The 23,095-nt window shown below is 54.5% G+C and overlaps 1 protein-coding gene and 1 non-coding gene across 4 annotated transcripts in view; one reads left to right on the top strand and one right to left on the bottom strand.

The window, feature by feature from the left end:
* The window catches only part of TRAF7 (TNF receptor associated factor 7), a 28,572-nt gene extending 6,580 nt beyond the window's left edge, over positions 1-21,992 (bottom strand). The window contains exons 1-11 of one of the 3 annotated variants that reach the window (XM_064726227.1): positions 21,848-21,992; positions 13,217-13,335; positions 12,988-13,045; positions 11,885-11,976; positions 6,792-6,908; positions 5,494-5,586; positions 3,837-3,870; positions 2,404-2,587; positions 1,652-1,786; positions 377-594; positions 107-180 (exon numbers count right to left, since the gene is read on the bottom strand). In XM_064726227.1, the coding sequence (XP_064582297.1) occupies positions 107-180; positions 377-594; positions 1,652-1,786; positions 2,404-2,587; positions 3,837-3,870; positions 5,494-5,586; positions 6,792-6,908; positions 11,885-11,976; positions 12,988-13,045; positions 13,217-13,297 (1,086 nt within the window). In that variant the 5' untranslated portion in view covers positions 13,298-13,335; positions 21,848-21,992. Of the gene's footprint in view, positions 1-106; positions 181-376; positions 595-1,651; positions 1,787-2,403; positions 2,588-3,836; positions 3,871-5,493; positions 5,587-6,791; positions 6,909-7,135; positions 7,325-11,884; positions 11,977-12,987; positions 13,046-13,216; positions 13,336-20,199; positions 20,343-21,847 lie in introns of those variants that run through there. The other 2 variants (XM_064726228.1, XM_064726229.1) reach the window with 2 other exon arrangements.
* Positions 21,993-22,378: 386 nt separating this feature from the next.
* LOC135454395 (small nucleolar RNA SNORD60) lies at positions 22,379-22,469 on the top strand. Its single transcript, XR_010442104.1, has one exon. It is a non-coding gene; the product is annotated as a small nucleolar RNA SNORD60 (small nucleolar RNA).
* The last annotated feature ends 626 nt before the right edge of the window (positions 22,470-23,095 follow it).

The raw sequence follows: 23,095 nt of genomic DNA, 5'->3' as shown, positions 1-23,095 counted from the left end.
AAGGCCCAGGCTTTGGAGCAGAAGCTGTCCCCAAAGGCTCCCCCCACTGCAGGGAAGCCCAGGCAGGGGCAGAGCCAGGTAACTCCAGCCCAGGGTCCCTCCTCACGTTCAGCATGGAGGCGTCCCTGCGGAATTCCATCAGGTCCTCGCTCAGCTTGCTCTGGTTCTCATCCAGCACATCTGTGAGACAGGGACAGGCCCACAGTCACTGCAGAGCCACTGCTGGCACCCCAGGGAACAGGCAGAGGGCACCCACTGCCCCCCAGCCTGGGAACACACCGCTGCCATCAGCAGGGAGAGCAGCCCTGTAATGCAGCACAAAGAGCTGCCCTGTCCCTGCAGCTCTGAGCACAGAGCTCGTGTGCTGCACGCTCACCAAACTTCAGCTCCAGGTTCTTCTCCAGCTGGTCGATTTTCTCCGAGAGCTTGCCCAGCATGGAGCGCAGGAAGGCGATCTCCTGGTCCTTCTGGGCCATGGCCACCTGCATCTCGTGGAAGCGATCGTCTGTCTGCTGCAGGAACTCCTTCAGCCCCTCGAACTTGCACGTCTCCAGGTGGGTCTCGTAGGTGTCCTGGTTCCCTATGAAGGCACACCTGGGGGAAGGCAGGTGCTGGCTGGAGCAGGGCTCTCCTGGAGCCTCCTGGCTCAGCCTGTGTGGGTCCCCAGCTGTCCTGCTCCTCCTGCCAGCAGCAGGGATTCTGTGGTTCCTGATCCTTCAAAGGGTGGGCTTGATCATGGTAGAGGTCCTTTTCAGTTTTAATCATTCTGTGATCCTGCTGGGAGAGGCAACTGCAGGACAAGAGAGGCCAAGCAGCTCCCACCCTTCCAGCCAGGGCACTGGCCCCAGATTGGACTGTCTGTCTGTCAGGGAAGGAAAAGCAGATCTTGGGCAGGAGACAGAGGGTGGTGTCAGTTTGTTGGGCTCACCAGGAGCCATCAAAACCAGTGGAAAAAACTGCAGCTGACCTCAGCAGATGCTGCCTTGGGCCTGCAGCATGTCAGGGCTGCTCTGCCAGGACTTGCCTTGCTCTGCCTCTGCCAAGACATGGCTCAGGATCATGGAATCATAAAATTGCTGAGGTTGGAAAAGGCCTCCAAGATCATCAAGTCCATTTGTTCCCCAAGGCCACACTAACCCATGTCCCCAAGTGCCATATCTAAGTGGCATTTAAATCCCCTGGGGATGGGCACTCCTCCACTGCCCTGTGCCAGTGATGGAAGAACTTTCTGTGAACTCTCCCTGCAACAGTAAACCCAAGCAGGGGCTGCCCTGGGGCTCGGGTGACAGGGAACCCTCTGGGGTGGATCAGCACTTCCCTTGCCTGGGACAAGGCCTGCTTGGCAAGACACAGCCATGGTGCTCAAATTACTCTTGTCCTCATCCCCCTCTCTTCATGCTGACTCTCCTCCAGCTCTTCGACCTGTGCACTCACCTTCCTCATCCTCCTCCTCACCGTGACCTGTCTGTTCCCACCCCGAGGCTGCAGGGCTGCCTCCTGCCACTCCTGGAACCCCCAGCTCAGCCTCAGGCTAATGCAGAGCACTGGGAGGGCTGCTCAGAGCCTCAGGCCACCCCAAGGCTGCAGCAGCCAGAAGCAGCTCAGTCATGAGCTCAGTGCAGTTCCCCAGCCCAAAGCATCAGCTCCTTACCCGTATTTGGAGTGGGGACACTTGATGTGCTCACACTCCTTCAGGTGAGCCTCCAGGTTCATTTTGAGGAGGGGAGGGCAGCTGGGGTTGTTGGGGCAGCGCACGGGCCTGTAATCACAGCTGCTCTCATGATCCCTGTGCATGGAGAGAAACAAAGGCAGGAAAATCAGCAACGAGCAAAAATTATTGGGAACAACACAGATCCTCAGGAGAGGAGCAAACCAGCCCTGGGAGGCTGTCAGATGATCCAAAGCCCCCTGCTCTGAGGCTGCAATTCCAGCTTTAAATTCTCATTTGGCCAGAAAATTGAGAGTAATAATAGGCCACATTTTCACAGGGCACATCTACTTCTGCAGCTGATGGGCTGAGCCTTCAGGCAGCCATCAACAACAGGAATGGACAAGGAAAACAGGGATGGTGATGGAGATAGAGTTAAGATTCATAGGATATAATGAAGATAACAAAAAGAATCCCAAGTTCTCTACTTGACCTCAGCCATGGAGTTTCATCCCAGATGTGAGATGGCTGCTCTCACAATGCACCCCTGTCCCAGTGCTGGCACTCAGGGAGCAGAAAACAGCGTGGTACCCCGGACACCAGCCCTGAGCTGTCCCCTGCAGCCACCCTGCTCATCTCCCTGGCACAGCCAAACAGAGCAGGGCTGGCAGGAGCTGCATGGCCACAGGGCAGCTCGGACAGGCTGGGCTGGCAGTGCCCTTTCCCTGGGGAGGATCCCTGGAAGGAGCACTCACTTCCTGGCACTGAGTTTGATGGTGAAGGGGCAGCCTCGGGGGTCCACCTCGAAGGCAGGGCTCTTGCTGCTGGCGGCGGGCCGGCAGCCGTACTTGCAGTGGATGAACAGCTCCCCGATCTGCTCGGCCACCGCGATGTTGTTCACCACCACCGTCAGCTTGGCGTTGTCCACGGGGCACTTCTCTGCCAGGGAGGGAAGGATGGCACAGTCACTGAGGGCTCACACAGGGCACTGGCATCTGCCAGAGCCCCTGCATGGAAATTGTGGTTTGTGCCTTCCCTGGTGGGGCCAGCCAAGTCCCAGGTGAGCGGCCATGGAAAAAGCCAGGAATATTCACACAAGGCCTGCCAGCCTTCATCTTTGGTTGTCTTGGGGTGTGGGAAAGTTACAGTTTATGTTAAGGCATAATGATTGAGGGAGCTGCCAGCGAAAGGAGCCCACACTGATTCAGACTGCCTTGTGCTGGCTGAAGGGTGAGTGTTCACAGGCAGTGAGCACAAATCACCACATCCCCCAGCCATAACCCGCTCCTCACCCAGGCCTGGGCTCAGCTCCTGCTGCCAGCAACCACTGGAACCCAGGACCATTCAGCTTGGAAAACACCTCCAAGCCTTGGACTGATCACCACCTCGCCAACTGAGCTCTGTATCACATCCAGCTGTTTATGGAACACTGCAGGCATGGGGATTGCAATTGCAAAGCCTTTTGCCACAGATCTGTGGGCTGGGGTTGATATAGCAGAGTACAGTGAGGGGATTAACATGCAAAGCAGAGGGACCTCTTGTGTGTGGAACACAAAAATCTTAAGGCAGAAAGAGCTGCTGCTCTGCAGGACTCCCCAGGGAGCCTCCTCAGGGCTCACTGTTCTGGTAATGCCAATGGCTTGGCTCTGTGCTGAACAACAGCTTGCCAAGAAGGCTTGTGCCAAAAAAAGTCTTTTCTTTGCAGCCAAAGTCCAACCCAAGTGGGAGCTGCTTAGCCCAGGCCAGCAGCCAGGGGCTTGGGCTCTCCCAGGGCTCTGGAAGAGCTGGGTGAGCTAAAGCAGCTCAGTGGGGCTCAGTCAGGGGCCAGAGCCCTGGCACTGAGGGGATGGAGAGAAGGGATTGATGCCAAATGTGGCCCCTGCTTCTTTATCCAGGCAGCCACAGAAAGCTTTCAGTTTGAAATCAGTGGGTCAGCTCTGGGCGAGACACGTATTATCCTGGGATTATCCAGTGCATTTTCCAGCATCTGAGAACATCCTGTGCCCAGCCCATGCTCCAGAGTGCACCAGTGGCCCCCAGCCCCTCACTGCTGCAGTGCCACGCCTCACTGACAGCTTGTTTTAAGCCCTGTGGACATTTTTCTGCAGGTTTCTCTTTAGGTGAAAGCAAATCAACCAGGAAATAAGAGTGTTCTGGCTGCATCACACAAGAACAGCCCTGTACTCACCAGATGTTAAGGCACATCTCCTGCAAAACGTGTGCTGTGGAGACAGAGAGCAACAGCAGCGTCAGTGTAAAACCAGTGGGCAAATGATTCCCTGTGGCTGCCCCTGGGAAAGGGGGGACACAGCACAGCCTGGGCTCAGAGCCTCAGCAGCTGCTCTGCCTGCTCCAGCTCAGGGCAAACCCCAGCTGCTTGCTCAGGGTGAAGCACAGGTCCTGAACACACAGCTTGGAGCTCTGACCTTCTGCCTGCTCAGGATCAGGCCATGATCAAGGTGAAAGCCAAAGCCAGGGGCATGTTCTGCCACACTGATATTCATGGGATCACAGAATCCTGGAATGGTTTGGGTTGGAAGGGAACTTAGAGATCATCAAGTTCCAATTCCCTGCCATGGGCAGGGACACCTTCCACCAGAGCAGGGCTCAGAGCTCCATCCAGCCTGCTCTTGGACACATCCAAGTCTTTCCTACCCTCCACATCAGCACAGGGTTTCTCTATGGGTTTCACCCTCCCCTGTAGCCCATGTCATCCCTCTCACCCCTCTGAGAAGCCCTTGGGGAAGGGGAAGCCTGGGCTGTCCCCTGTGCCTCTCCCTGTCCTTGCCCAGCCAGCCCACCACATCCATCCCTCTGGAGCCCTCTCAAGGCAGCAGAGGCAGCCCTGTCCTGCTGCCAGGCAGATGGAACAGCTGGTTTGTAAGCCCATTAAATGCTCTGTAAATTTGAGCACTTTAAATAGCTCCCCTCTCCGTTGTGACAGTTTAACTTGACAAAGCAGCAAGCACAGTCTAACACACTAATGAACACAAAGGCTGCAGCTTTCACTGGTCCTGATCCTGCCCTGTGCATTCCCTGGAGCCTCCTCAGCCACGCTCCCTGGCCAGGGAGCCAGCTCTTGGCAGGGCTGTGAGTCCCCCTCTGGAGCTGTTATCTGCTGCCCTGCTCCCATGGCCTTTTCCTGCCCGCCACAGCTGCACTGAGCTCCCTCCAGAGCAGGACTGCAGATGAAGCCAGGCTGCTTCCTGCAGTGGGCCCTTTTCCACATTAACCACTAAATCTCAGTGTCTCTGTGCAGAGCTGTTCACTGGAATGCTGCAGCCAAACTGCAGCAGCTTGCAGCACTTTTGGGGAATGGCACCCTCGCTGCAATAAACAATCCTGAGCTCTGCTGCTGCTGCCCCAGCCCCATCCTGGTGATCAGATCACGTCACAAGCATTAGAGCCATCTCAAAGCCATCTTTCTTCACAAGGAGCACAGGAATAATATACAGCTTCTATTAAACCCCAGTAAAATGGAATCCAGAAGAATATTCATAACACCTCGTGCCTTTCATTTGAGGATCTCAAATCCCTGTGCAAGCATTAACTAAATGAAGCTTCAAGCCATTCTTGTTTTATAAGCAACACTTCCTTCACAACTGAAGCACAGCCACTCCTGGGGTGCCCGGGAGCTCCTGCAGAGCCCTGCAGGAGGAGTTTCTGACCTCATGGAAGCCACAGCAAGGAGACTGAACATGGCCAGGATGGGGTGGCCGGCAGTCCAGCTCTCCTGGGAAAAGCCATCCCACCTAGTTTTGCTTGGCAGTCTCCAGGGAGAGACAGAGGGGACAGTCCAGGCTTGAGTGTGGCTCAGCCAGGGTGTTTGGGAGAGCCATGCTTACCCCACAGGTTGTGATGACGGGATCCTTGAAGACACTGCAGCACAGCTGGCAGCACAGCTTCACAGAGGGCTGCTCTGCAAACACCAGGGGCTCCTGCAGGACACACACAGCGGGGGTTAGTCCAAACCAAGAGCCTGCAGCACTGCAGGAGGAATATCACAACCCCTCAGTGCTGAGCCTCGGGGAGCCTGGGGCACACTGAGGGTTTTTCATGGCCTCAACATAAAATTCTGTCTGGATCTGCTGAGTTCCAGTAGGGGAAGGATGAACTTGGGAATGGCTGGGGACCCTCACTCAGCTCATCACAAACTGGGGCCAACAGCAGGATCAGCACCTGACAGCAAACTGCACACACCAACTCCAGTGATTCAGTCACAGGCTCACTGCATGAGCTGCACTGGCTGGGACTTTCTCCTTGGTTGGCCTGAGCAGAGAGTTGTCAAAATTGTAGTAAGCCTGAGCTTAAGAGCAATTTTAGAGCAGCCTGCACTCTTGTGCTTTTGAAGCATTCTGAAGGAAGGGCTCCTTCACTCCTCAGGAAGCAGAAACAGCATTGTTTCTGCTGCAATGGGCCCATCTCTCCAGTTTTGTTTACCAACTAGGACAGGCAGCACAGGGCTCCAAGCACGTCCTCCCAGAGCACCACGGCTCTCCATGCTCACATTTCAGAGCATTTCCAATCAATCTCTGCAGTTCCCTCTGTCTTTTCATCCTGTGCTGCTCTCAGAAATGCAAACACAGCCCCCTGGGTTCCCAAATATGAAACAAACTCTTATCCTAGATCAGTGGCAGAACGTCGCCTGACCTCTAATTCATCAAGTTTGGGGTTGGTTACTGGGTCACAAGCTAAGCTCAGTTTAAAAGTACCCTCCCCCAGCATGCAGACAATTCCTTGCACCCTCCTGGGGCTTACAATCAAGTCTGTGGGGTGCCACACAGCCCTGAATGGGGATGGGGCTCCAAATCCATGGGGAATTGTATTTTTTTGCTGCCTGGGGCCAGACCACCAGCCTGAGCCTGCTCTGCTGCAGGGCCAGGGAATCAAGCAGGACTTTGCACAGACTTACAGAGTTTTTCTGGGAAGCAGAAAAGCCTCACCATTGTCCTTGCTTTCCAGGCAGGGAAGTGGTACAGGAGGAAGCAAAGTCAGTGGTGGAAACAAAGTGAAACGCAGGAGCCTGAGGCAGGCACCGCACAAAATCTGCCCCTGAGAGCTCTGCGTACTCACAACAGCCCACTAAGTTACTCTGCCACTGAGCTTCCTAATCCTGCTCCTTGAGGCAATCCCAAATACCTACTGGCTCCTCCTCTTCCTCGTGGAGCGAGAACGTGGAGCGCAGGGACATGTTGGACTCGGAGTGCAGGGAGCGGACGGAGATGGCGGAGTCGGAGCGGCGCGGGGTGCTGATGGGAGGCTGCGGACACAGGGCACCTCTGGTCAGTGCCATCATTCCCAAAGTGCAGGCACGGCCCCCAGGCTCAGCTCTCCCCCTCCACAACACTTCACTGAGCGGCCCTGCTGCTGTGCCCTTCCCTGCCCCGTGCCCAGACAGGAGTCACTGGGGTTCCACTCCCTAAGCCAGGCTGACACCGACATTCCAAGCACATCACCTCCTCCAAGGGGCATTCCCTGCACACTTACCGTGCACACCCGCAAAGCAATGGCCTGCAAGAATTAATCCTTCATGGAAAGCTCTGTAAACCTCCCCCAGAGACCGCTCCAGCTCCTGCAATGGCTCTAATCTCTGCAGCAGCACTTGTTGTTGCACTCGCTATCTAACTTCTGCCAAATTTCTTTGCGTAAGTGCGGAGACTTCCTTCTATTGAATTCTCTGTAAGCCCGGCTCTGCCGCTTCCTGCTCGGGAGGGGAGAGCAGAGCACACACCGAGCACCAATCCAGAGAGATCCTCTGCCATGGCAGCCCTGGGATTGGCTTGGAGGGAGTGCTGCTGCTGGAATATTAACCACAGCATGTCTCCCAGGGTGGAATGGCAACCACCAGCACGTAGCCAAGGTGCCATTCGGTGTCAAAGCACCACTGGAGGCTGCAGACCGTGGGGAGGCTGGATCTGAGGAGCCAGTGCAGCTGGGAGCGCAGCCACTGAGGGGTTAGTCTGGGAGAGGTGCTGCTGCTGGACTGGAAAAGGTGCAGAGAGGAGAAATAAAGGTCTTCAATGAGCAGAATGCATGACTGGACAAAGAAACGGAAGAATGAAACCAGAAGCTTCAGACACTTCAGACGAGGCATGGTGGATGAGCATCTGCACGTGCCACACTCTCCAAGGCCTGGCTGCAGCCCCTGTCAGTCCCCAGCCCTGAGCAGTGTTGGCTGGAAGGAGCTCTGGAGATCCCTGGCTGCCCATTGGAAAAGGGACTCTCTACCTGGCCCTGGCCCAGGCCTGGCACTGCCCAGGGAACAGGGAAAGCTGCATGACCAGACTCTGCTGAGCTCCTGTCCTGCACCTTGTGGGAAAAACACTTTTCCTCATGTCCATGTGAGCCTCAGGAGCTGCATTCTGTGTGCCTGCCCTGGGTGAAATGGGTGACCTCAGAGCCAGACAAAGGCAATGCAGGAGGGCAGAGGGGCAGCAGGAAATTCAGCAATGAAAGCTGCAACATGAGGTTCAGAGGCTGCTGCCCTCCCCAGAGACAAAGCTGCAGTCCCTACAGCCTGGCTGGGCTGCAGGAGAGCAGCAGACCAGGATCCTGCTGCTTCCTCACTCTGCTCTGCTGCCTCATTTTTATGTTCCTGGGCTCTGAGGAACTCAGAAATGCTGCATCTGCTTAGAAGCCAAAGCATAAATGTCTTTCCGTTAAAGACAGCATATTTATTGACTAAATACATAAACCTTAAGGAGGGATGGTTATAATGAGGTAAATCCATTTTATGTGTATCCATTCATTTTATGATTTTCCTCCACTAGAAGCAGAAATTATTAAAATAACCAGAATGACTGTGCACAGTTCCCACTCTGGAGGTGACAGGGGGTGAGGGCAGCAAAGGCAGGCCCTGCAGGGAGGCAGGTTTGTCACCAGCAGCATCCAGAGAGGATCACCAACAGAGAAGAGGACTGCAGCATTCCAGGGGTGTGAGACACAGAAGGTTTGTGTAGGACTCTGGGCTCAGCTCCCTGTGTCCTGGCTTGGATAATGCTGGTGTTAACAGCAGAGAAGGGGATGTGCTGAGAAGGATCCCTCACTCCCCGCAGGCTGGGGGGAAAACAATGAATGGCAGAGGCTGTGCTGGCAGTTCCAGACCCTCTGGGTATCTGCAGCCTTGAGCTGCCAAGCAAACAAGGATAAAACTCAAGGGACCTCATTTCTGCACTAAACATCAGGCACACCTTCAAAGAGCCCAAGGATGGAGAGTTTCCACCTCTGGCTCAGAGGTGAAGCTCCCTGTAAACAACAGATCTGGACAGGCAGGCAGCCTCCATCCATGGTGTCCAATGTTCCAATATTGAGCTGCAATCTCTAGCTGCAGTTCCCACCACCTCAGCAACAGGAGCAGCCTCCTGGTTCCAGCTCCATGCAGGCACAGCAAGGTGGGGACCTGGGGCACTGTGCCCAGGCAGGATGACAGCAGCAATGCTGCCCTGCACACAGAGCACACTGCTCTGCTCCTGTTTCACTAACAGCAATGCTGCCCTGCACACAGAGCACACTGCTCTGCTCCTGTTTCACTAACAGCAATCCCTGCCCTGCACACAGAGCACACTGCTAGCTCCTGTTTCACTAACAGCAATCCTGCCCTGCACACAGAGCACCTGCTCTGCTCCTGTTTCACTGACAGCAATGCTGCCATGCACACACAGCACACTGCTCTGCTCCTGTTTCACTAACAGCAATCCCTGCCCTGCACACAGAGCACACTGCTCTGCTCCTGTTTCATTAACAGCAATGCTGCCCTGCACACAGAGCACACTGCTCTGCTCCTGTTTCACTAACAGCAATGCTGCCCTGCACACAGAGCACACTGCTCTGCTCCTGTTTCACTAACAGCAATCCCTGCCCTGCACACAGAGCACACTGCTCTGCTCCTGTTTCACTAACAGCAATGCTGCCCTGCACACAGAGCACACTGCTCTGCTGTTGTTTCACTAACAGCAATCCCTGCCCTGCACACAGAGCACACTGCTCTGCTCCTGTTTCATTAACAGCAATGCTGCCCTGCACACAGAGCACACTGCTCTGCTCCTGTTTCACTAACAGCAATCCCTGCCCTGCACACAGAGCACACTGCTCTGCTCCTGTTTCACTAACAGCAATCCCTGCCCTGCACACAGAGCACACTGCTCTGCTCCTGTTTCACTAACAGCAATGCTGCCCTGCACACAGAGCACACTGCTCTGCTCCTGTTTCATTAACAGCAATCCCTGCCCTGCACACAGAGCACATTGCTCTGCTCCTGTTTCATTAACAGCAATCCCTGCCCTGCACATAGAGCACACTGCTCTGCTCCTGTTTCACTAACAGCAATGCTGCCCTGCACACAGAGCACACTGCTCTGCTCCTGTTTCACTAACAGCAATGCTGCCCTGCACACAGAGCACACTGCTCTGCTCCTGTTTCATTAACAGCAATGCTGCCCTGCACACAGAGCACACTGCTCTGCTCCTGTTTCACTAACAGCAATGCTGCCCTGCACACAGAGCACACTGCTCTGCTCCTGTTTCACTAACAGCAGCTTTACAAGGAAAGAAAAGGGGGCGGTGGAGGTCACAGGAGGGCTCTGACTCCTCTCCAGCTGTCTCTCTGATGGCTGAGAAGCCCTTGGCAGCTTCTGGAGGAGGGAAAACTCAGTGATGAGGAAGGGAAATCCCAGATTATTCCTTGACAAAGCAAATGAAGCTTCCTAAGAGGGTTAGTGAGTCTGCCTGGAGCAGCAGGCAGAGCAGGACCGAGGCGGTTCTGGTTTGTCAGCACCTCACGCTGCTTCCTGAACCACTCATTAATCCTCTCACTGGTTTTGCTGAAGAATATTTAACACTCCGGGGGCAGTGGGCTGAGACTGTCCAAGAGGACTGAAGCTGGCTCCCAGCAGAGATCTCCCCCACTCTTGGCTGCACACCCCAGTTCGTGCCAGCGGGGTTTCCAAAGGAGTCAGGGAGTTTCTTTATCAGACCTGGCTCAATGAAATATTCACAGCCTCCCCTCCTCTGGAAAAATCCTCCCCTCTGCCCTGTGAGAGCTGCCCAGCTTGTGAAAAGGGCCCAGAGGGTCTGTGCTGAGAGCCAGGGGCGGCCTGAGCCCTGGCCCAGCTGGTGGGGTCAGCAGCGGGCTGGAGAGCTGCACTTGCCAAGGACACCAGGCACATTTTCAAAGGGCTTGTTAGAGAAAAGACCAACAACAAACAAAACCCCCACGGGCTCACATAAAACACAGCAAGATCTCTGAGCAACAGAAGGAACTTTATAGGATGCTGACAATAAAATTCTTTGCAATCTGGTGTCAAATTTATTTTAAGAAGTGCTGCAGCTCCACACTGTTGCTGACCCCAGTCTCTAACTCCAGCAGCAATGATCCTTTTATCCCTAGCTTGGAAATTGGGTCTTGTAACTTGACTAACTCTACAAACACTTCATTTGAAGTTTGTTACTAACATGTTTAGATCTGAACAGAGCTTGTGGTTGTGAGATGTGGCTGGAGCACCAGGGACAAGACAAGGGCCACCCTCAGAGCGGTCCATCCTTTCTGTCATCCTTGCTTTGCTGTTGCTGTTCTTGATTTAACTGATTTACCTAATTTAATTTCTCTCCAAGCAGCTAACCCTGAAGACTGTTGAATCACTAAATTACCCAAAAAGAACTTGCTCAGAAGTGAGTGATAAAACTGGATACAAAATTGGGAACTGCTTTACCACCAAGACACTGGGAGACAGGAATGGTTTGTGTGGGAAGCCCAGCACAGCCCTTAGTGTCCAACATCCCAATCTGCAGTATCAAACCCTCTCCCTGTGGTCAGAGGCCCCATCTGGAGGTGGGAACAGGAATGGATTCTCTGGCCATAAGTGCAGAGCCAGCTGGGATCCATCCAACACAGCACAGAGAGTGCCTGGCCCAGTCACAGCCCAGACATCCTGGCAGGGGCTGCTTCTCCCAGGAGCCAGGTGCTGCCTCTCAAGGAGCCTCTGGGATTTGTAGTTCCCAGGCTTTGGACCCCCACAACAATCTCAAGCAGTGTGAAAAGCAGCAGCAGCAGCAGCAGCTCCAGCCCAGGTGAGAATGAGCTGCTTCCCCATGGCAGCAGCAATGCTGAGGCTGGTCCTGCCTCTGGGGCACACATCACAGACAATGCTGAGGGAGGCAGAGGAGACCAAAGGAGCTGCAGACATCTCTCCTTTCACCTCTGCTCTGCTAAGCCAGCCAGGAGGGTCCTGCCCACACCTACCATGCCATCATCCTCGTCCCGTGGGGAGTACGTGAGGGTGCTGGAGGAGGACGGGGTCCGGCGGTGCTGCTTGAAAGTGTTGGTCCCGTCAGCTTTACAGGGAATTAAAAAGGAAAAACAAGCACTTAGGCTCCTCAGAAACATTGCCAAGCTATGGGACAGCCTCTGTAGCTGTAAGTGTTCCTTAGAAGAGGAAAAGACTGGGGATTCTGCAATGCTGGCTCATGACTGGATGTATCAGCACAGGCAGAACAACCCTGATCTCTGAGAGCTTGCCCAGAAAAGAGCATAGGTAATATCCTTAAAAATACTATTAAAAGGAAACCTTATACTCCCATGTATCTCAGTCACCAGTAAAAATTGCCTGGATCCAGGGAGGTCTGGATATCCCTGAGGCACAGGGGAGCCATGCTAAATTAAATATGAAATATTTGTATAGAGATCATGTAACTGACTCTGATACGTATAAAAGTCTGAATGTAAATATTTGGGAGTCCAAAACCATCCAAGTCCAGGACAAATGTAATCCAAACATTTTTCTCAGGGAGATGTTCATATCCTTATCAAAATCAGTGTCAAGTCTTTTTGTTTCTATTAAAGGAAGGATATTTGTATCCCAAAATGAAACCAGGCCTCTCCCTACATTCCCCCCACGTGCCAGGGCTCAGGCTCCCCTCACCTGCTGAGCTTTGAGGAACAAGGCACAGGAATTGTAAATGAGCAGGGACATCTGCATTCCCTCCTGTCTGAGCTAAAAGTGGCCATGGGGTTTTACCAAAGCTCCAGAGTGACTCACACTCAGGCACAGAGGAAAAATGGAAATTCTCAGCATTGGTGATGATTGTCACAGGGATCAATAAGACTTGGTGCTGAGCTCAGCATCAAACCCTGCTGTACTACTCTGCTTTCAGCAAAGGCTTCCCAGTGGTGCTGCTCAGTCTGCCTGTGGAGAGGAAACTCCTGTGCCTGCTCATTTCCATCCTGTCAGGACACATCACACCAAACCAGCCCCTCAACACCTGGTTAATGACCAGAGAGATTCTCCCAACAGCTTTATCATCTGTAAAAGGACAACAACCACACTCAGTACATTAAACACCCACCCTTTGTGATGGTGGTCACAGCAGAGAAGGCTGGTCCAAAAGTTGTTTCCATTCTTGTCTGAAATATTGAAAAAACCAATGTCAGGGCATTTAAAGCCTTCAGGCTTTGCCTGGGCTGCTGAAATGCTGCACACACAGTGTGAATAGTGAGATTTTAAGTGGCAGGCAAAGAGCCTGTTTCAAAAGGAGGATGGGAGGCCAGGAAGCAGGGCTGTGCTGTTTGCCTTACCCCGTTAGTGTTCTCAGCAGTAGTGATGTTGGTGGTGCCACTGGAGAAACGATTGTAGCGAGCGCTCTTGTTTGAGCTCATAATCTAGGCCAGCATCTGTTAGTCATGGGAAGCGTGCTCTGTGGGAGAAAAGGACACAAAGGGAGTTAGGCTCCTTCTGGGTATTTCCCTGGGCCCAGAGAACACTGTCCTCCAGCACAAAGCACAAGTGTTTACCTAAACTCATAAAAACCTGGATTTTCAGAAGCAAGAGGACAAAGATTCCTTCAAATCGCCCCTGAGTGAGTGTTCAGCCTTTTTTAAAAGATATTATTATCTTTTAATAAGAGCCTCATTCCTCTCCCTCCACCAGTCCATTAGGCTCAAGTTTGCCAAGTCAAGAATTCCACAACAGTAATCTGCAGAAACACACGGAATTTGCTTTCTTTAACCTCTGCTGAAACCTGATACTGCTTCAGGGCACAATTATGCTGCTGTCCCAGCAAATCTGACAAGATGCTCTCAGTCTCCTTCAGAGCCAGGAGAGCCTCAGGAAGCAGCTGCAGCTCCTCTGCCATCACACAGAGGTGCTCCTGGCTCAGGCTGGAGTTTCCCTCAGAGAGAGGTGAAGTGTCCCAGGTGTTCCCAGCAATTGGTTTTCTCTTACCTGGGAGTGACCAGTCCTAAATCTCCGAGCTCTTTATAAAACCACCACTGGGATTTCTGCACTTTCCAGAAAGGGAAACTGAGGCTCACAGAGAGAGCCAGGATCCCAGCAGAGCTGTGAGCTGGGATTTGTGCAGGATTCCCACCTCCCTGAGAGCCCTGGCACACAGGGCTGGGCACATCCTGCACACACATTCTGAGCACTGCAAGGGTGACTCTGGGGCTGTCCTCGGCCAAGGCTCTGCTCAGGGCCTGACACAGCAATTCCAGGGCTCCTGCAGCTCTGGATCCAACAGCTGGCAGGCAGCCACCACAGCAGAACCCTGGGCAGGGGATTGCTGCTCAGGTCTGAACTCTCAGAAACAACTATGGTCAAAAATTATAAAAAATCCGAACTTCCAAAGAAAAACCAAACAAACAGAAACCCCGAAACCAAACCCAAACCCCTGTGAAAAGCAGGGATCTGGATCATGTTTTCCACACACGTGACAGCACAGTCCTGGCTGCTTGCAAATGCCAGATCCCTGAGGAGATGCTGAGCACAGAGTCTGAGCTGTCTCAAAAGCAGCAGGAAGGAGCAGAGCTGTGCTGCAGCATCAGGAGAGCTGCAGGGTTTGAAGCTGGGCTGCAGCAGCCACAGGGCTGCCTCTGCCCACTGCATCCTTTGATTCTCCCGAGGGCACAGAGAGCAGAGGGAGGCAGGGAGGTGGCAGAGGGCAGACAAGGGGTTTGGCCCCAGGATTTCTGAGCCCCACTGACCCAGCCCCTCTCCCTCTGGCAGCCCTGGATGAGCCCTCGGCTTCCTCCCAGCAAAAACTCCCCCCTTCTGCACAAGGCTGAGGATTCCCCTCTCCAGCTACAAAGGCTGAAGATGAGAGGTCTCCAGATGATGCAGTGCTCATAAATTAAGCAAAGCAAGTACTTCCATGAGTGATGGCAGGAACTGCTGCATCTCCTGGGATTTCCCGTCTCAAGGCTGCATTATCTCATGGCCAGTACATGTACATCCCTAAAATGTAGGTTCCCTACACCTAGCAGTACCCCTGGGCTCACCACTCTCCTCTGGAAAAGGGATTCAGCACTCTGCTCCTCCCACAATTGGCTGGAAATAGAGAAATATTCAAATTTCCAGGGATATGAATCCATGCAACACCTACCCACACCCCCTTTATCCTGCCCTGCCCAAAGGCAGGAACAGGGATTTGCTCCCACCTCATCAGCCATGGCAGTGAGGGTTAAGGGAACCTGGCATATCAAATATTCCTTGTGGGGTTTAGGGCAAAGAGTCATTCCCAGATGGAAAGAGAGGAAAGGAGGATCAGGGCTGTCTGGAGACTCAGGCACAGCTCCATTCCCTCTCATTTTCAGGGTATGTATCACCTCCAGATGAACAGATGGAGACTCAAGCAATGGGAAACACTCAGAGCCAGGGAAAACAAAAATGGGGATAAACTGAGAGCGTGAGGAGTTCTGTGATATCATCAAAGGTTGGATCAGTTGTGACACAAACAGTGACTGCAGCCACCTGAGCCACTGCAATGGTCCTTCAATCCCTGCCTGGAGCCTCCAATAAACCCAAAGTGGGGAAGGAAAGTGGAATTCAGGGATTTCCCACTCACTGGCTGGCTATAAGCTTGGCTGAGCGAGGTACCTGCAGCAGCAGCAGGGAGCTGCTGGTGTCTGCTCCAAGCAGAGACCAGAGGAATGTGAGCAATGGCAAAAATCTCCAGCAGAATATCAGCCAGGCTGCAGAACCCCAGCAAGATCTGATTTCAGCCCAAACCTCAGCACCCACCACGGCCAGGAGCATTTCAGCACAGCAGATGCCTCTCCACAGCATTGTCTGACAAGCTCCTCACACCCTCCTTTCCATCTGAGAACCGTTTCCAACTGATATCAAAGAATTTAAAAGGAGGCAGAAAAGAACTGATTGTGTCAACATTAATACCAACTTCCTACAGCACTTGCAAAAATCTCTGCCAGATCTCTGCACCTTTCTTGGATCTGAACCCTGCCAGCTTCACTGCCCTGTGCTCCCAGCCTGAGTGTCCCTCGTGGGTGGCTGCTGCTGGGAACGCAGCCTGTGATCCACATCCTCCTTGCCTGGACTTAATTCTTTTAACATGCAACATCAGTGGTTTTTACAGTAAACAAGGAGGGGTGGAAATCTAAATCTCCCCTGGGAAAAGGAAGCTGTGGGGACCCAATATTCAGTAAATCCCACAGCTGATCATAACCAGATGTGAGGGGGGGCAGGGATAGGTTTCAGCATTTGCACATCTCAGGGATCAACTCGAGGCTTTTGAGACTCGATGAGAGGAAAAGCCTTAAAATCCTCCTTTAGTAATTCAGGCAAGGAAAACCCAACCAGCAGCAGCTGCAGAGAGAAGCAGTGCTCCCTGTCCCACTGCTGAGGGGAGATCCAACAGGATCAGCCACACATCACCCCACAGCTGGCAGCAGAACCAGCAGCAGTGGCCTGGCTGATCCCTCTCTCTGTGGTTATTCACCCCAAGGAAACTGCTGGGCTGGCAAATTGTGCCAGAGCAGGAGTGCCTGGCAGTGGGAGAGGCAGGCACGGGTTATCCTGCCCTGCCTGAACTTCCTTATCTCACTTCTTGGGTATTTATGGCGCAAGACAGAGCTCCTGTTCCTCTTACAACAAACACTGCACTCACAACAGAAGGGTTACACATCCCTGGCACATCCCAGGGAAATACTCCCACAAAAGCACAGGCAGGTGCCAAGGGCACAGGGTGATTGTGGGGTAATTAAGCACTCTGGGGTAATTAACCACTCTGTGAACAGCAGCACCTCAGGTGCAGCTCCTGACGAGGGCTGTCAGCATCTGGTCTGACCTGTACAGCTCAGGGTGTGAGCATGCAGAGCTACAGCAGGGCCTGAGACAAGCACCTCTCAGGGGCACCTCTCCAAGGACACCCCTCCATCCATGGACACCTCTCAGGGGCACCTCTCCATCCATGGACACCTCTCCATCCATGGACACCTCTCCATCCATGGACACCCCTCCATCCATGGACACCTCTCAGGGGCACCTCTCCAAGGACACCCCTCCATCCATGGACACCTCTCAGGGACACCTCTCCATCCATGGACACTTCTCCGTGAATGGACACCTCTCCATCCATGGACCCCTCTCCATCCATGGACCCCTCTCCATCCATGGACACCTCTCAGGGACACCTCTCCATCCATGGACACCTCTCCATCCATGGACACCTCTCAGGGACACTCTCTATCCATGGACACCCTCCATCCATGGACACTTCTCCATCCATGGACACCTCTCCTTCCATGGACCCCTCTCCATCCATGACACATCTCAGGACACCTCTCTATCCATGGACACCTCTCCATCCATGGACACCTCTCCATCCATGGACACCTCTCCATCCATGGACCCCTCTCCATCCATGGACCCCTCTCAGGGACACCTCTCCATCCATGGACCCCTCTCAGGGGACATCTTTCCATCAACACCTCTCCCTGGACACCTTTCCATGGACACCTCTCCATCCATAGACACCTCTCAGGGGCACCTCTCCATCCATGGACACCTCTCCATCCATGGACACCTCTCCATCCATGGACACCTCTCAGGGGACACCTTTCCATCAACACCTCTCCCTGGACACCTTTCCATGGACACCAAATCAGAGTCAGGCAGTGGAGCCCTCTGGTCACTCCTCACTCAGCCCAGGGCTCCCAGCCTGGCCCAGCCCCAGGTGAGGATGGGCAGTAAAAGCAGCAGTGAAAGCACCAGGGCTGCAGGTGACACCCAGCTCTGCCCAGCAGGCAGTGCCAGCTGGTGGTGAAGGGCTTATGAAAAACCTCACAAAACTAAGGAGACAAAGAGATTATATATGAGCTAAAATCTAAACCACCTGAGCCAGCAGGACATTTCTTACACTCCTTAGATGTCCATCACTGCAGGAAGGACATAAAACATGAACAGAAGCTCAGCCTTACTGACAGGACGTGGCACCTCCACCTGATGAATCTGTGGAACAGTCTTTTTACTGTTTGTGAGTTTTTCTTATAAGTCACATCAGCTTTTCTGAGTGTCTTACAGTGGGACCATAACTGTACTGAGCTGTCATCAATAAAAATAAAAGGGATATTTTTAATTGCTGCTGCTTTTGCCAGCGCTTGCACTGACTGCAGGACTGAGAGAGAACATTCAGCAGCTGTTTGAACACTGCCATGCCTTTGAACAAATGCAGTTCAGAAAGGAAAAGCATTTCACATGGTGCTTTTCCCAAAGGATAATGAAGCCTTGGGATAGGAGAATATTTGCAATACTCCATGGGAAAACCTGAAGCTCCAGCTTTCAAATGTCCCCCCAGCTGGATCCAAAGTGATTGCTCTGGTGAAATGAAGCACCTCAATTTTCCCAGAAAAATACAATTAAATTAGAAGTTAGGACAGAGGCCAATATTCAGTGCTGTTCCATGACACAAAAGCTACATTTGAAGTTTTATTTCCATTTCAGGTAACCTGGGAGGAGCCACCTACAGCACCACTTTTGTTATGCAGCCCAGCTCTGACCCTGCAACCGAAATTGTCCTGTGTGGGCTCAGCAGCTCCTCAGGCACTGCTGGGCAGAACAGGCACATCCACAGCTCTGCCACACAAGGCCCTTAATCAAAAGGTGCTTCAAAAGTTGGCCCTGGCACTGCACAGCTGCGTGCTGTGCCTCTCACAGCCTGTGCTCTTCCACATCCTCCCTCACAGAACAGACCCCTTCTGAGAACATCACACTGCTAAATTATGGATTTGGTGAAGGAAAAAGAATAAAACCCCAGCCAAGGCCTGAAACCAACAACATCCTCCCCTCCAAGGCAAAATCCTCAGTGCTGCTGCAGGTCCTTGGGAGGGAATGGCCAGATCCTGATGGAAGATCCCACACCTGAGAGCTGAGAGCAGCCACCCTCAGCACTCCCACCGCAGCTGGTGCTCCTCAGACCTGGCTGACAGAGAACAAGGGGCTGCCAGGGCTCCACAGGGTCCTGTGGGCTGGCTCAGCTCTGCTCTTGGTGTCCCTGCTGCAAATCTGACAGAGAGGGAGCCTTGCAGCTCAGCTGAACACAAGGCAGGGCAGCAGCAGAGATTGGGGATGGAGAGACTTGGCCTCTGCTCTTCCAAGGAGGCCAGAGCAATGTTTGTGTCCCCTGGACTCTGCTCTCCTGGAGCTCTGTCTGACCCAAAGCAATCAAAGCTCCTCTCTCCTCTATTCCCCAACTCCTGTGCCATGGCTGAGGCCTTTCCCAGCTGCTTTTCCATCTGGCTGGCTGCACTGCATCCTCTGGAAAGCTGTAACCACCCCAGCACACGGTGGGATTCTTCCAGATTGAAGTCACAGCAAACCTGAGCCCATAGCCATGACTCAAACAGCACAAAGTAGCACTTCCACCCCCTGTTCCCCCCAGCATCCTCCAAAGATTTGACACCTCGTGACACACACTCTTCTCTGCCCTCTGGATGAGGCTAGAACATTTCAGAGATCCAGCTGAAATGCATCATCTCCTTCAGAAAAACTAAAAATCCAGCAAGTTCCAGTCACCTGCTGTTGTTTTGTACAGCTCCCTTGGGTTCTGCCACTGAGAACAAGCAGGAGGCACCTGTGGGCACCAACACTCATTGATCAAACCAGTGATCCTGGGAGAAACAGCACCAAATCCTTGACTCCAAAAGAGACCAGGGGATGTGGACACTGCCACCATGGCAAATCTGCTGACAGCTTTGAGACACAAGCACCACTCAGTGTCCCACAACCCCAAACACCACGGACTAAACTCTGCCCCAGGGTGACTCAGAATTCCAGGGGACACAGAATCCTCCAGCCTGGCTGCTGTGCTCACAGCTCTGCCCAAGGAACACCAGACCAACCTCAGCATTGGGCTGCTGCAATCAAACACTCCACACCCTTGCAAAGGTCACTCTGAGGGACCAGAAAACCAGCCCAACACAGCTGCAGCTGCTGGACAGGCCACAGGTACCCCTGGTAAAGTCTGCAGGGCTCCAGGTGCCTCCTGGAAGGATGGAAACAGCTCCTCCCTTATTCCCAAGCTGCTGCAGGGCTCCAGGTGCCTCCTGGAGGGATGGAAACAGTTCCTCCCTCATTGCTGCAGGATCCAGGTAACTCCTGGAGGGATGGAAACAGCTCCTCCCTCACTGCTAAACTGCTGCAGGGCTCCAGGTGCCTCCTGGAGGGATGGAAACAGTTCCTCCCTCACTGCTGCAGGGGAGCAGCTTCCCAGGAATGCTGCCTGACACCCGGCACCCGGAGCAAACCCTTCTCCTTGGAGCACACTCACCCCTGGCCATCCTGGAGCAGCAGAGCCCGGCAAGATGCCACCAGCATGCCCAGTTCTGAGCTGGGGACAGGCTTCTCCTCAGCCAAAGAAATGCCAGCAGCATGCCCTGAGCTGGGGACAGCCTTCTCCTCGGCCTCTTCCGCTGCAGCGTGCTCTGTGGATCGCTCCCGGTGATGTAAACACAAAGGCATGCGGAGCAGTGGGCGATATGTAAATGCAGCTGGAAAATCCCACAGCTCAGCCAATCTCCAGCTGCCTCCCGGCTTTGCCCCGGCTGCTCCGGGTTCAGTTCAGTGCAGGAAAAACAACCCTCTCCCAGCACAAGGATTTATTCCCTGATCGCAGACAGAAAAGTTCTTCGCTTGCTTTAAGGGGAGTTGGAGTTTCTCACCCTCTTTTAAAGTTCCCAAACTACTCAGAATTCTGTGTAACAGCAGCAACACGCTCTCTGCCTGGAGAGGCGATCCAGGGAAACCCAGTTACAAGGAACAACCACAAAAGGGCAGAGCTGGGGAGCAGGACTTGCCCAAAACACAGACACTGCTGGTGGTGGGGGATTCCCAGTGCCAGGACAGCCCTGCAGAGCTGAGGCTGTCCCAGGAGCAGGCACTGCCCCCTCCAGCCCCACGATATCCTGGTCAGTCAGAGGTGCCTCTGAAGCTCCAGGGCTGTGCTCAAGGCAGAGCAGAGCAGCCTGAATGGGTAACTGGGGGTGCTGCTGCCAAAGGCTCCTGGGGTGAGCTCAGAGAGGGGTGACAGGAACCCCTATGAGCAGCCAGCTGCCTCCTCCTGGTCCCTACAGCCCCTGATCCAGCCCTGTGGCTGTGTGTGACCCCCCAAACCCGCTCCTGGAGCTCTCAGCAGCCCTGTGGCTGTGTGTGACCCCACCAAACCCCCTCCTGGCACACTCAGCAGCCCTGTGGCTGTGTGTGACCCCCCAAACCCGCTCCTGGAGCACTCAGCAGCCCTGTGCCTGTGTGTGACCCCACCAAACCCCCTCCTGGCACACTCAGCAGCCCTGTGGCTGTGTCTGAGCCCAGCAGAGCCCACCGGGAAGCGGAACCAAGGGGAATTCTCCCCGCTGCCCTCCCCAGCTCACAGCGGCAGGGACAGAGCCCGAGAGCTCGTGTGGAATGAGAAGGGAATGGCAGAATCCACAATTCACAGTTCGCAATCCGGACCTGCACATGTTCTGCGGCAGCCACGGAGACGGACCCGCCGACAGCCCGTATTTTGTGTATTGTGAGCCCAGAGCCCAGGGAAAGGAGCTGAATGCGAGGGCGGGAGAGAGGCAGCAGCAACACGTGCTGCTCGGACAGGGAACGGGGCACAAAACGCCAGAACTGAGCAGAAAAAGCCAAAGCCAAGCGGGGACTGCGATGGGAGCCAGCGAACACCCCGGGCGGGCAGCGGGGCCGGTGAGCGAGGCCTGGCGGGATTCACCGGCACGGAACAGCGCCGATGGTGCTCGGGCTGCCCGGAGCGCCCCGGCAGAGCGGCCGGCACCCCGCACACAGCGCCCGGTGGGCACCGGGAGCCTCCGCCGGCGCCTCCCCGGCCCGCCGCCCGGCGCCCCTGCCCGGCCCGGCCCCTCCCCTGCCGGAGCCGCCCGACGCGGCCCGGCCGGCTCCCCCCGGCCCGCCCGTACCTCCCAGCGGCGGCGGCGGCCGCAGCGCCGGTGCCCGGTCCCGGCACATCGCGCCCGGGCCTGCTGCCCCCCGCCGCCCGGCCCGGAAGAGCCGCGCCCAGCGCTCCTCGGGACTTGTAGTCCCGTGCGCCGCTTCCTGCCCGCGCCGCCGAGCGGCTTGGACTACAACTTCCAAGCAGCCCCCACAGACAGTCACTCCGTGCTACAACCGCTCTTGCTACTGGTTGTGCCCGGCCTCCAGCAGTGACCAATCAGAAGGCGGCAACTGCCGCCTCGGGCCACGCTGCGCTGCGCGTCGCCATTGGCAGGGAGGAGAACGGCGGCCAATCAGCGCTGGGAGAGGCGGGGCAGTGGTCACGCCAACCGCTGGTGATTGGCTATGTCCACAGCAGTCTGACCAATAGCGGCGTCACAGTGGCCATAAAAAACGAAGCGCAGTACACGTGCGGTCTTTCCAGCCGGAGGTGCGGCACGGGCGGGCTGTGCGGGAGGGAGGGAGCGGGGCCGGTAACGGGGTTAATACTGAGGGCGGGCCGCTGATGATCCACATTTACCTTTCTGACACCTCGTCTGAGGGCGGCGGGCGGCCGCAGCCCCTGCTGAGCAGTCACGGCTGAGGCCTGCGGTGCCCGCGGCCCGGCGGGGCGGGCGGGCGCGCTCCTCCCCTCACGCGCTGTCTTCTCCCCTCAGGGCTCGGCGGTGGCGGCGTCCCGAGCCCCGTGCCCGATCCTTGGCAGTCCCCGGCGCTGTGGGCCGCTAAAAGGCGGCGATCCCTGCTCCGGTGTTTGCGGTAAGTGGGGCTGAGCCCCGGGAAATGCTTCTGCTCCGCAACGAGGTGGATCTTGAAGCACAAAGGAGCAGCTGCGGAATGGGCTGGAGGAAAGAATTCACCGAGTTTTGCCCTCCCTCGTGGGTTAGTTAAAGGTGAATATCCTGGCTGGGTGGTGGGTGCAGTAGTGTAAGTGAATGGATTTACATTCTTAACTGCAGTGCTACAGTGTGTAGATTCAGATTTAAAACCTTTTTTCTCTTTACCTCCGTGGAAGATAAAACAAGCTACTCCTCTAAGGTTTTTCCTCTCTCAAGACCAGCCTTAATTGTGAATGCTTTTCTGCTGTATTTGTACTTCAGCTTCTATGTAAAGCAAATTTTGTGGCTTACAGGTAAATAAAGTATTGAAAAGTCTGAGTTTTGCTTCTGTTTACCAATGTTTCCATGGGACACGTGTACCTTTACAGACTGACTGGA

The sequence above is a fragment of the Zonotrichia leucophrys genome, chromosome 14 (genome assembly GCF_028769735.1).
Source record: "Zonotrichia leucophrys gambelii isolate GWCS_2022_RI chromosome 14, RI_Zleu_2.0, whole genome shotgun sequence".
Lineage (NCBI taxonomy): Eukaryota > Metazoa > Chordata > Aves > Passeriformes > Passerellidae > Zonotrichia > Zonotrichia leucophrys.
Note: the sequence above shows the minus strand (reverse complement) of the source record. Positions and strands in the feature narration are given on the sequence as shown.